Source organism: Schistocerca serialis, chromosome 10 (genome assembly GCF_023864345.2).
Source record: "Schistocerca serialis cubense isolate TAMUIC-IGC-003099 chromosome 10, iqSchSeri2.2, whole genome shotgun sequence".
In the NCBI taxonomy this organism is placed as follows: Eukaryota; Metazoa; Arthropoda; class Insecta; order Orthoptera; family Acrididae; genus Schistocerca; species Schistocerca serialis.
Genome location: NC_064647.1, coordinates 63,084,337 through 63,097,258, shown reverse-complemented (window position 1 = coordinate 63,097,258; position 12,922 = coordinate 63,084,337). Strand labels below are relative to the sequence as shown.

General features: G+C 41.2%; 1 protein-coding gene across 1 annotated transcript in view; it reads right to left on the bottom strand.

Moving 5' to 3' along the window:
- Positions 1-10,891, bottom strand: part of LOC126425067 (uncharacterized) — a 100,779-nt gene extending 89,888 nt beyond the window's left edge. The window contains exon 1 of the mRNA XM_050087977.1: positions 10,813-10,891. Within this exon, the coding sequence (XP_049943934.1) occupies positions 10,813-10,869 (57 nt within the window). The 5' untranslated portion in view covers positions 10,870-10,891. The remainder of the gene's footprint in view (positions 1-10,812) is intronic.
- Between the last annotated feature and the right edge of the window lie 2,031 nt (positions 10,892-12,922).

Here is a 12,922-nt window from a genome sequence, read left to right as displayed (position 1 = left end):
GTCACATCCGTCACAATTCCGTGACGACAGAAACGATAACTGGACGCGACAAGGCTATTCTCACCACACAAATCGTGACCAAAATAGACACCACCCGTATGACAACCGTTGGCAGAGTAGTAATAATTACAGGGAAAGATCACCTCTCCGCAGTAATGACTATCGCAGAGACAATCAGAGAAACAGACTATATGGGAACCAAAACAATTATTATCAAGGGAGACAGAATAACTTCAGACGCAACAGTTCAGCGCGCAGTTACGATTCAGGGAGAAATTCTCCACCACTTAACCGACAAGAAAGAAACTATGTAAACTACCGACAAAACGACAGACGTGAATTTCATCAGAACTGGCGGGATTCTAACAGAGCTGGGCCCTCTCGGCAAGGGGAATTCGTAGAAGTTAGGTCTCCTAATCCCAATAACAACGCGCGCCAACAAAGAGACAGACAATGACTCGCACAGCAGGCAGCCGCGTGCGCCCGCTGGCTCCGAGAAAAATAACATAAGACACTAGCCTTGAGAAACATTTTAGCATTCTTTACCGATGTATACAACATGATAATTCTTTGAAGTTGAAACTCTGTGCACTAGGAAGAGTAAAGGTTTACACCACATTTCACATGTAAAACCGTTTATTGAAAGATAATCTGCTTTTTAACTTTGTCTTTGCCATATAACTTTTCACTTCACATTTCTAGTATGCTTTGTCAGACTTAAGAAACTGTTAACATGCAACAATGTTTGAAGTTAAATATCCAGTCTAGAACCTAGGGAACATTTTTAAACAGAAATTACGAATGCATTGTTATAGTGAACAGACGTCACAGTGTAATTGTGTGTGTACATTCTTGCTTGTTAGTTGCACGATTAGAACATTTACCAGTACTGCTAATGAGATTTTAATGCAACATTTTGGTTTATTTGAAAATACATTCTGAATTTAATGTGCTTTCTGAGAGATACCAGATGACACAGAGGTTAGTTATGTGACAGCAACACGATTTTTATCACGACGCTACTAATGAGTGACAATTTACAATGTTGCTTTTGCGGTGTATCTGTTTTATATCTGCACAGTTTTTCTGAATTATTCTGGAAAGTAAAACAGGTTTTAGTAGTAACTTTTGTGGTATAGCTACAATGAGACTGCCTTTTCCGTAGCACAACAATACGTTACAGCACAGTACTTTCCTCATCACGGCAATAAGCGTAATAACTAAGACATTTATACGCAAAGCATTTCACTTTTGTGTATTATGAGGTAAGTACATTGACTTCTGCAGAACTTAGCTTTCGGAGGACGATAACTACGACACTTCCACAGAGATTATGTTGCAACAAGACGCACATTTAGCGCTACAGGACACATATTTGAGTGATTAATTTTGTACTTAAAACATTTATTTTTAAAGATATTTGGAGTACAATAATACAAAGGTTTTCCGTGATACATTTCATTCCATTGCTGTAATCTGTAACACCTGAGGGTATAATTACATTAATCCTCAGGGGGGTACACGGTTACTTTGTGTACCATGTGCGTGGCAACCACAAGGAACCCTAGCTAATATGGTATTTGCTTATACAACTTTACACATCGGTACCATATTTCTCTAACACAGAATTACACAGCTACCTGATCATTTAACTGAGAGATAAACATTTTTTTTACTACGTCAGTGACACATGTTTACGTAATTACACCGTTGGATAACTTCACACTTATGAAACTGTATTTTGTCTGTACTTTGTAAACTGTTCATATTTTTTCGGAATCATTGTGATACTATGAGAGCTTTGAATGATGTATTTGGTAAGGGAGCATGATTTTAAAGTACGTTTGTGGCAGATGACACTTTTGACATGAGCAGAGAATTTTTTTAATTATTGGAGGAAGCTACTACGATTTTGAGATTTGACTGAGGTGTTATGATGTTATTGTTACGACGATGATGTGTATTATGCTGCTGAGGTATGTTTATGATTAATAGGCTGAGGCTATATGAGTTATTTGATTATACTTCATATTTATCATGACGAAATATTGACGAGTGTCGATGGATACGTATATGTGTAATAAGGTAAGGAGTAATGAATAGTGGATAGGGACTCTTGACTTGTGAAACAGGATGTTGGAAACCAAGAATCGTACTTTAGAATTATGAAATGTGTGTACATGTGTGAATGTATTACAATGCCGACAAAAAATTTTTTGGACACTGTTATATCTATAGCATTTTGTTTCTACACATTTGTAACGCAAATTTTCGACCTGTGAAATTTTTATATGAGACTGTCACTGTAGCGGTAAATATTTCCGTAAGAAAGTTGAGTGACCACCTGCACGTAATGCGTCGTGGGCACCCAGCTGTGTCAGACGCCTGGAGAAAAAGCCATTAGCGCATGCCTTTCAGAGCACAGGAAGAAAAAAAAAAGGGAGGCCATTATCCTGGGCATTGTCATTCCTTTAGAGAAAGCATCGCAAATCCGACACGCTGATTACTTGGAAACATATCGTACTTTCTGATATTTACTGAAATGCCTAATGAAATGACGAGAAATATTTTTACATCTGCACACCTGATTACGACAAGCGTCTTTCTACGAGAGTTGAGAGAATTTCTACTAACTTATGAAATGTCACATGACTATTGAATGTTATTTTTATGCTTTGGTTTGCGTAATTGCTTATTTCATTTGACATCTGTTTTCCAGCTGTGTTGCAGCATTGGTTTCATAAAATAAAATTAAATGCATTTGCTAATGTGAACACTTTCTGTCAACAGATCTATTAAATAATAATTTTGTGATCCACATTCTTCAAAAAAGGTGCACTTGGAAAGGAAAGAACAATAAGAAGGAACTAGTAACAGTAACACGTAATTTTCTTTTCAAGTACATGGTAATATTTCTTTTTACAATCAGTTGTTGTGGTGCACCACTTTAATTACATAGATATTAAGATGTGAATATACATTTCCCTTATCTGCATTGTTGTTTTTACTGTAATATTTTTTCTTCTTGAGCTATGTCATGTTTAGATATAAGCTGCTGTTTGCCAGGCATAGTGCTACTGAACTTTAATTTGTGTTACTCTGCTAAGCCAATTTTACTACCCATTTATTTTTCATGTTGCTGCACATTGGCTCATATTAGTTGTAATTTTGCATTTTATCTGTTAATTTAGATTTGCTGCTGCTTGCTTTGCAAATTGGCATTTTTTTGTCATTGCTGTTTGTGATAATTTGTTATGTGATGCTGCATTGCCTCGTCCCTTAGTTTAGCATCTGAGCTCAGTAGATTTAAGTTAGCTTAAGAGGGGGTAGCCTCTAAGAGAATGAGTTGCGATGAATAGGAAGAAATGCATTCAGAAGTTATACAAAAAAAAGTACAGAAAACAGGTTTAGGTAGAATTTTCTTGGAAATAAATGTTGAGGTAAGAAATGTGTGAACATATAAACACAGAAAGCATGCTTAGTTAAAATTTTTTTTGGTGGAAACAAAGGATGAAATAAGAGGAAAGATATATGAAGTTTTGGGTTGGACTGCAGTACCAAATGTTACACTGAAAACGAACCCTGTCCTTTCCTATTGGTGTTATCCCACTATGTGTGTGTGTACCCTTGTGTATTTGTTTTCTTCCTGTCTCTGTGTAGTTTCATAGAATTTTTTCTTCTTTTAATATTAAGCTACATTCACTATGATGAGGAATACTGTTATCCTCGAATATAATTGGCATTAATAATATGTTATTTACTTTGTAAAGATGTTTAGACATTATTAATTCTGCTCTGTTTAATGCTCATGCGTGAAGTTGATGTTTCAAAGGTTATTGTGATCTTTTATGTATGTACTCATGTCATAATTCCTGTAACATTGATGTATATGTTTATTTCTATTCTTTTGTAAAGCCCCTATTATCTGCAAATGTTATCTGTATTATTATGTTTTTAATGATGTATTTTGTACCTTTGTTATTGTATTCTCACGTTATAAAATTGTACTTGACACCAGTTCATCAAATTAAGTAACTTGTAAGTTCCATTTCACTGCACACGTTTCTGTTGGTCATAGTATATGGACAATATGTGAGAAGTAGGGACTGATAGTGTTTGCACGTGTGTTGGTAATTCAGCAAGGGACTGGATAACAGCATTGCTGGTTCTAAGGACAATTAAAAGAAAAACTTTCTGAGTGCACAAGTGGTGGTTTATGGACTTGCTATATTCTCCACAAGAATCTTCGATGGTGATTGTGCACCTGCACAGTCGCAACGGATGGCTGCTGGCCGTCTCTACAAGGACTACAGTGAGTCTACACCTTTGATGACTCACCAATACCATTATTTCTACAAGGACTGCAGTGGGTCTGCACCTCTGGTGGCCCACCAATACCATACTCTCTACCAGGACTACAGTGGGTCTGCTCTGTGATGACCTACCTACCAATATTCTTCCAAACTTTGAATGACTCTGCTGTGGGTTTGCTCTGTTGTGGCCCATTACCTGTATGCATGTCAAGAGTCAGCACTGTCTTTCCGTTGGAAGGACAACACTACTTCTTCAAGACTGCATGGAAATCCACTACTTCTGTGTGCAATTTCTTTTACTAATGAGACTTTGTGAAAAAAAACCTGTAATTACTGTTATGATGAATGATCAGGACTATCTTTATGGACTGTGAGAAAATTTTAGCTTTTGACCAACATTGTATCAATAAGTGTGTGCATTTGATTTCTTTGTTATTGTAATTATGAAAAATTTTATCAAATCATTATTGGCCACTGCCCAAAAAAAAATTTGTAAAATTTTTTGTGGGGAGCATGGGGGCTATGTAAGTAGGCTGTTTATGTTTCTATGTAAGTAGGCTGTTTATGTTTTCTCTATGTAAGTAGGCTGTTTATGTTTTCTCTATGTAAGGAGGCTGTTTATGTTTCTATGTAAGTAGGCTGTTTATGTTTTCTCTATGTAAGTAGGCTGTTTATGTTTTCTCTATGTAAGTAGGCTGTTTAGGTTTTTTTATTGGTAACGCCACCTCTGTATGAAAATCACTGGCTGTGCTGTGTGCAGTCTGTGGCTGCTTTGCATTGTTGTAATACTCGCCATTGTAGTGTTAGGCAGCTGGCTGTGAACAGCGCATAGCGTTGCGCAGTTGGAGGTGAGCCGCCAGCAGTGGTGGATGTGGGGAGAGAGATGGCGGATTTTTGAAATTTGTCATGAACCGCTATATTTATATATGATGATATCAAGGTAAATACATTGTTTGTTCTCTATTAATATCTTTCATTTGCTAACTATCCCTATCAGTAGTTAGTGCCTTCCATAGTTTGAATCTTTTATTTAGCTGGCAGTAGTGGCGCTCGCTGTATTGCAGTAGCTTGAGCAGCAAAGATTTTTGTGAGGTAAGTGATTTGTGAAAGGTATAGTTTAATGTTAGTCAGGGCCATTCTTTTGTAGGGAATTTTGAAAGTCAGATTGCGTTGCGCTAACAAAATATTGTGTGTCAGTTTAAGCACAGTCGTGTATAATTGTTCAAAGGGGACGTTTCAATATGCTGTTTTTTCTCTGCGTCTAACAGTTTTTCCACAAGCATGTCAAATAATTTAGTATATGATGTTTTCTATATGTTCTTAACTGCGCCACTAAGTAGACTACCCCTCTCTGTATAGGCTAACCGTTCTGTATCCACCTGACTAGCTACCCAGAGGAAAATTAAAATTAATAGCTTCCTCTTGCTGCATATTCTTGGAGGTAGTAACCAACCTAAAACATAGCTACAATTATTAGTCTGCAGATGAAGTAAATACTGATGTAATGTTGTTCAGTACACTGTCCTCAGTCACTAAGAAAAACGTCTGCATTTACACCCCTAACACCCCGAACATTCGCTAATTGGTTCATTGAACTACATTTTTGCTGCTAAAATTTTTCCCTCACACAACCAATCGTTTTTACGTTGTTACTCTATACAGGGTTCTACTTTCTCGATGAGTTGTTCCTGTGTCTTCAGTATCTTACACAGTTGATCGGTTAAGATGATTTTTCCAGAGTGCGGAACAATGTGATATGAGGAGTTTCCAAGACGTATTTAAGAAAATTATATAACACGTGAAAACAATCTGAAAATGCCGAGAACATTACATTTTCCCCTTCAAAAATACATTGATACGAAAGAGACAGATGTCCTGGTGACCACCACTATGTGATGTCGACAACCTCAAACACTCATGAGCTGGCCGCTGTGGCCGAGCGGTTCTAGGCGCTTCACGCCTCGGGCATGGCTTTATGTGCTGTTCTTAGGTTAGTTAGGTTTAAGTAGTTCTAATTTCTAGGGGATTGATGGCCTCAGATGTTAAGTCCCATAGTGCTGAGGACCATTTGAACCATTTTTGATCTTGTGGACTCCGCGCCCATTAATGATGGTTGGTGAACGACACAACCAGCCTCAAATACTTTTCAAGTGTTTCATTTTAGCGCCATAACCGATTTTGGGCTACCATGTCCAGTTTCAGACGGTTAATAGTTTTCATTACGGAGATGTTTTGATCAACAGCATGTAGTCTGCCCACAATACGTTCCAGGAGATGGCGATCTGTATCGGTGTGGAACATGTGGTTTTGTAGCTCGATATATATGTTCCTGAATTCCGCCATAGCACACGTATTGTAAATAAATCACTGTGGCTCACTTCGTAATATTCTTAAAATGCATGTCGAGCCTCGCACGTGCATTATACACTTGATTTTTTTCCTTTAAATTGAAAAGACTGTATGATTATGACATGTTCGATATGTCTGTCATCATTGGCGATGATGTGGCGCAGACGAACAGCGAACTTCTGCATCACCCGCTGAAGTGTCGGAACATCGATGAAGTCGATGACCTCTTGAAAGGCTCAGCGATTGTTTTGGGGTTATTGTTGTACACCTTGTCTTTATGACAGCCCCACAGAAAGAACTCGCATGTGTTCAGAGAATATGACACCAAATTCAGATCCGGAGAATATGGCGGCCATTCGAGGCCTCTGGGTACCCCAGAGCCAGAATGCGGCCCCCAAAGCGCTCCTCCAGGACATCAAACACTCTCCTGCTTCAATGGAGTTGAGCTCCGTCCTGCATGGGCCACCTATTGTGGAAATCAGGGTCGCTTTGGACAATGGCGATTAAATTATTTTCCAAAATCTTCACGCACCGTTCGGTAGTCACCGTGCCATCAAGGAATATCGCACCGATTGTTCCGTGATTGGACACTGCACACCACACAGTCACCTGTTGAGGGCGAAACGACTTCTCGATAGCGAAATGCGGATTCTCAGTCTCCCAAATACACCAATTTTGTTTACTGACGAACTCATACAAATGAAAGTGGCTTCGTCGTCAAAGCAAATTACGCCCATGCGCATACAAATTCCAGCCATGCCCCGTGGCCAACCGTGTAGTTTGAGTGTCCCAATGGAAATCATTCAGAGGTTATGGTAATTTTATTTCATATAGTTCAATATATATATATATATATATATATATATATATATATATATATATATATATATAATCAAAAGTATCCGGACAGCTGGCTGAAAATGACGTACACGTTCGTGGCGCCCTACATCGGTAATGCTGGAATGCAGTTCAGTATGGTGTTTGCCCACCGTTAGCCTTGGTGACAGCTTCCACTCTCGGAGGCATACGTTCAATCAGGTGCTGGAAGGGGAATGGCAGTCCATTCTTTCCGGAGTGCTGCACTGAGGATAGATATCGAAATCGGTCGCTAAAGCAGGGAACCAACTTGGCGTTCCAAAACATCCCAAAAGTGTTCTACAGGATTCACGTCAGGACTCTGTGCCGGCCAGTCCATTACAGGAATGCCATTGTCGTACAACCACTCCGCCACAGGCCGTGCGTTATGAACAGGAGCTCGATCGTGTTGGAAGATACAATCGTCATCCCCGAATTGTCCTCAACAGTGGGAAGCAAGAGGGTGTTTAACCACGTTCGAAGTCCGTGAATTCCGCGGAGTGCCACATTCTGTCCTCTCACGATGTCTAATGACTACTGAGGACGCTGATATGGAATAGCTGGCAGTAGCTGGCAGCACAATGCACCTAATATGAAAATCATATATTTTGGGGGCGTCCGGATGTTTTTGATCACATAGTGTATATACACTATTGGCCATTAAATTTGCTACACCACGAAGAAGATGCTGTGATATGCAAATGAGTAGCTTTTCAGAGAATTCACACAAGGTTTGCGCCGGTTGCGACACTTACAACGTGGTAACGTGAGGAAAGTTTCCAACCGATTTGTCATACACAAACAGCAGTTGACCGGCGTTGCCTGGTGAAACGTTGTTGTGATGCCTGATGTAAGGAGGAGAAATGCGTACTATCACGTTTCCGACTTTGATAAAGGTCGGATTGTAGCCTATCGCGGTTGGGGTTTATCGTATCGCGACATTGCTGCTCGCGTAGGTCGAGATCCAATGACTGTTGGCAGAATATGAAATCGGTGGGTTCAGGAGGGTAAAACGGAGAGCCATGCCATATCCCAATGACCTCGTATCACTAGCAGTCGAGATGAAAGGCATCTTATCCGCATGGCTGTAACGGATCGTGCAGACACGCCTCGAACCGTGAGTCAACAGATGGAGACGTTTGCAAGAGAACAACCATATGCACGAACAGTTCGACGACGTTTGGAGCAGCATGGACTATCAGCTCGGAGACCACGGCTGCGGTTACCCTTGACAGGAGCGCCTGCGATGGTGCACTCAACGACGAACCTGCTAAACGTCATTTTTCGGATGACTCTAGGTTCTGTTTACAGCATCATAATGGTCGCATCCGTTTTTGGCGACATCGCGGTGGACGCTCACTGGAAGCGTGTATTCGTCATCGCCATACGGGCGTATCACCCGGCGTGATGGTATGGGGTGCCATTGGTTACATGTGTAGGTCACCGCATTGACTGCACTTTGAACAGTGGACGTTACATTTCATATGTGTTACGACCCGTGGCTCTACCCTTCGTTCGATCCCTGCGAAACCCTACATGTCAGCAGGATAATGCACGACCGCACGTTGCAAGTCCTGTACGGGCCTTTCTGGATACAGAAAAGGTTCGACTGCTGCCCTGGCTACCACATTCTCCAAATCTCTCACCAATTGAAAACGTCTGGTCAATGGTGGCCGAGCAACTGCCTCGTCACAATACGCCAGCCACTACACTTGTTGAACTGTGATATCGTGTTGAAGCTGCACGGGCAGCTGTACCTGTACATACCGTCCAAGCTCTGTTTGACTCAATGCCCAGGCGTATCGAGGCCGTTATTTCGGCCAGAGGTGGTTGTTCCGGGTACTGATTTCTCAGGATGTATGCACCCAAGTTGCGTGAAAATGTAATCAAATGTCAGTTCTAGTATAATATGTTTGTCCAATGAATACCAGTTTATCATCTGCATTTTAATGGCCAGTAGTGTATATTCTTGTACAGTGTGGAGCAGACGACATGCTGTTAGTCGAAACATCTGTGCAACGAAAAATATTATCCACCTGAAGATGAGCATAGTAGCCTGACCCCGGTTATGGCACTAAAATAAAACATTCTGAAAGTATCTGAGGCTGGTTGCGTCATTCACTAACTAGAAACTGTGTGTTTGTCTTTAGGCACCTTGGGGAAGATCAGTTTGGATTCCGTAGAAATATTGGAACACGTGAGGCAATACTGATCCTACGGCTTATCTTAGAAGCTAGATTAAGGAAAGGCAAACCTACGTTTCTAGCATTTGTAGACTTAGAGAAAGCTTTTTGCAATGTTAACTGGAATACTCTCTTTCAAATTCTGAAGGTTGGAAGGGTAAAATACAGGGAGCGAAAGGCTATTTACAATTTGTATAGAAAGGAAATGGCAGTTATAAGAGTTGAGGGGCATGAAAGGGAAGCAGTGGTTGGGAAAGGAGTGAGACCGGGTTGTAGCCTATCCCCGATGTTATTCAATCTGTATATTGAGCAAGCAGTGAAGGAAACAAAAGAAAAATTCGGTGTGGGTATTAAAATCCATGGAGAAGAAATAAAAACTTTGAGGTTCGCCGATGACATTGTAATTCTGTCAGAGACAGAGTTTTGCTATTTGGGGAGCAAAATAACTGATGATGGTCGTAGTAGAGAGGATATAAAATGTAGACTGGCAATGGCAAGGAAAGCGTTTCTGAAGAAGAGAAATTTGTTAACATTGAGTATAGATTAAAGTGTCAGGAAGTCGTTTCTGAAAGTATTTGTATGGAGTGTAGCCATGTATGGAAGTGAAACATGGACAATAAATAGTTTAGACAAGAAGGCAATAGAAGCTTTCGAAATGTTGTGCTACAAAAGAATGCTGAAGATTAGATGGGTAAATCACATAACTAATGAGGAGGTGTTGAATAGGATTGGGGAGAAGAGAAGTTTGTGGCACAACTAGAAGAAGGGATCGGTTGGTAGGACATGTTCTGAGGCATCAAGGGATCACCAAGTTAGTATTGGAGGGCAGCGTGGAGGGTAAAAATCGTAGGGGGAGACCAAGAGATGAATACAGCAAGCAGATTCAGAAGGATGTAGTTTGCAGTAGGTATTGGGAGATGAAAAAGCTTGCACAGGATAGAGTAGCATGGAGAGCTGCATCAAACCATAGGACCGAAGACCACAACAACAACTGACGGCACACGAATACGCGGACTTTACTCGTAAAGTATTTGCGAAAGGCTCCAGGCAGTAAGGAAACGGTGCTTGGAGCCTCCAGCAGTTGTAGCTGGAGGAGCAGCTCGCTGGCTTACCTTAGAGGCGGCGGAGAAGAGCAGCGCGCTTACTGCGGCGATCAGGAGCGTCCTCATGGCGGCTGGCGGAGGGAGGCTGTGACGCCGGGCTGCGCGGACGCAGCCTCACTTATACCCCGTCCCCGCGCCGTCTCATTCCGCGTGACGTGGCGGCAAAACAGAAATTACTGTCAGCTGGCACGAGCGGAGCGAGTCGGTTCCCTCACCTGTCGCAAAAGTTTGTTCAGTACACTTCCTGCTGTCGAGCTGACGTGACAGTCTGGACACATATTTTTTTATTATTTTCACCGCCTGTTGTGGGACGGTCGCAGTAAGTTGTTTCCGGAGCTGTCAGCCTGTCAGTGGCTCTGGTCAGCAACGAAAAAGAAAATTACACACTCTGCTTGCTATTGTTGAGATGAAATCACGTGAACGGAGCGTGCCTTCCTGAAAAGTGGATAAATTCTAGTGTCCGATACCACCCGTCGGCTTTGACCAATGACGTGATACGTAAGGCAAAGATGGTGCAATGGACAATCTATGAGTCGAACGGATCATATTCTTAAACAAACGAATGCAACATGCCATAAAATAATACATTTAACGCGGCTATTATTTACTCGCGAATTTCATTTAAAAGAGTTGAAGATGACTGAAATAAATAATAACAGGAGAGCAATTACAAGTGCATTATTATATTTTCCACACGTACTGCAAAAACGATCTAAATAATGAACCGTCGAATAGTTGGAATCGGTAACTACAAACAATCTAAGTAGGAGCTCATTTCTAGTTACCGATTCTGGTGTTACTGTTTGTTGCGCAAAAATCTTATAACATATCAGAAACGTGCTTAAAAAAATGATCTTGCTAGTGAACTACAGAATACGAATAGACTTTCAAGAAATGAAAATCTTTACACACATTACTGCACACGTAAAGAAATAAAACGCAAAAATGACCAAACCTTGCAACCGATAACTATGCTACACGAAAGTCACACCAGATACAGTAGCTCCAAATAACGCTCAGTAAAATCCGTGCACCAGGAGTCACAGTAAAAATGCCCGCATCTCGTGGTCGTGCGGTAGTGTTCTCGCTTCCCACGCCCGGGTTCCCGGGTTCGATTCCCGGCGGGGTCAGGGATTTTCTCTGCCTCGTGATGGCTGGGTGTTGTGTGCTGTCCTTAGGTTAGTTATGTTTAAGTAGTTCTAAGTTCTAGGGGACTGATGACCATAGATGTTAAGCCCCATAGTGCTCAGAGCCATTATTCACAGTAAAAATAAGAGAAGTGTAGCAGAAACATCGATAAGGCGTGTTTCCTCACAGGGTTATATGGTAAGAGTGATAGCGTTATGGAGATGTTTAGCAAACTCAAGTGGCAGACCCTGCAAAAGAGGCGCTCTGCATCGCGGTGTAGCTTGCTGTCCAGGTTTCGAGAGGGTGCGTTGCTGGACGAGATATCGAATATGTTTCCCCCTACTTATAGCTCCCGAGGAGATCACGAGTGTGAAATTAGAGAGATTCGAGCGCGCACAGAGGCTTTCCGGCAGTCGTTTTTCCCGCGAACCATATGCGACTGGAACAGGAAAGGGAGGTAATGACAGTGACACGTTAAGTGCCCTCTGCCACACACCGTTGGGTGGCTTGCGGAGTATAAATGTAGATGTAGATAAAACTGGCTACATAAAAAGAAACTTACCGGATATGAACTTCTAAAGGAGTCAACGATCGAGGTTGACAAGAACGAGATAAGGACGTAACAAGAAATAATAATGTTAGAAGGTCAAACTGTAACGAAAGAAGTAAAATCCAGAATAACTAATGAAAAAAATAATAAGAAACGCAAACTGCCAAGCACGAATGAGGTACCACCCAAATCAGGTCTTCCCTAACACCCGCCCTCAATCAGACGCAAAATTTTAAAATAGTAAAAAAATGAAAAGACGAGTCAGTAACATAAACCCTCCGGCAAAGACACAACAATACCCCTCGGCCCACCATTGTAACCAGAAAATATTAAAACTACAGAAAAACCTCCCTGCAGAGAAACCAAAAATGTAGCACTGGCACAATATAGTAACATAAAAAAACGCAACGTAAAACAAGAAAAAAGTATCAGACCTACCAA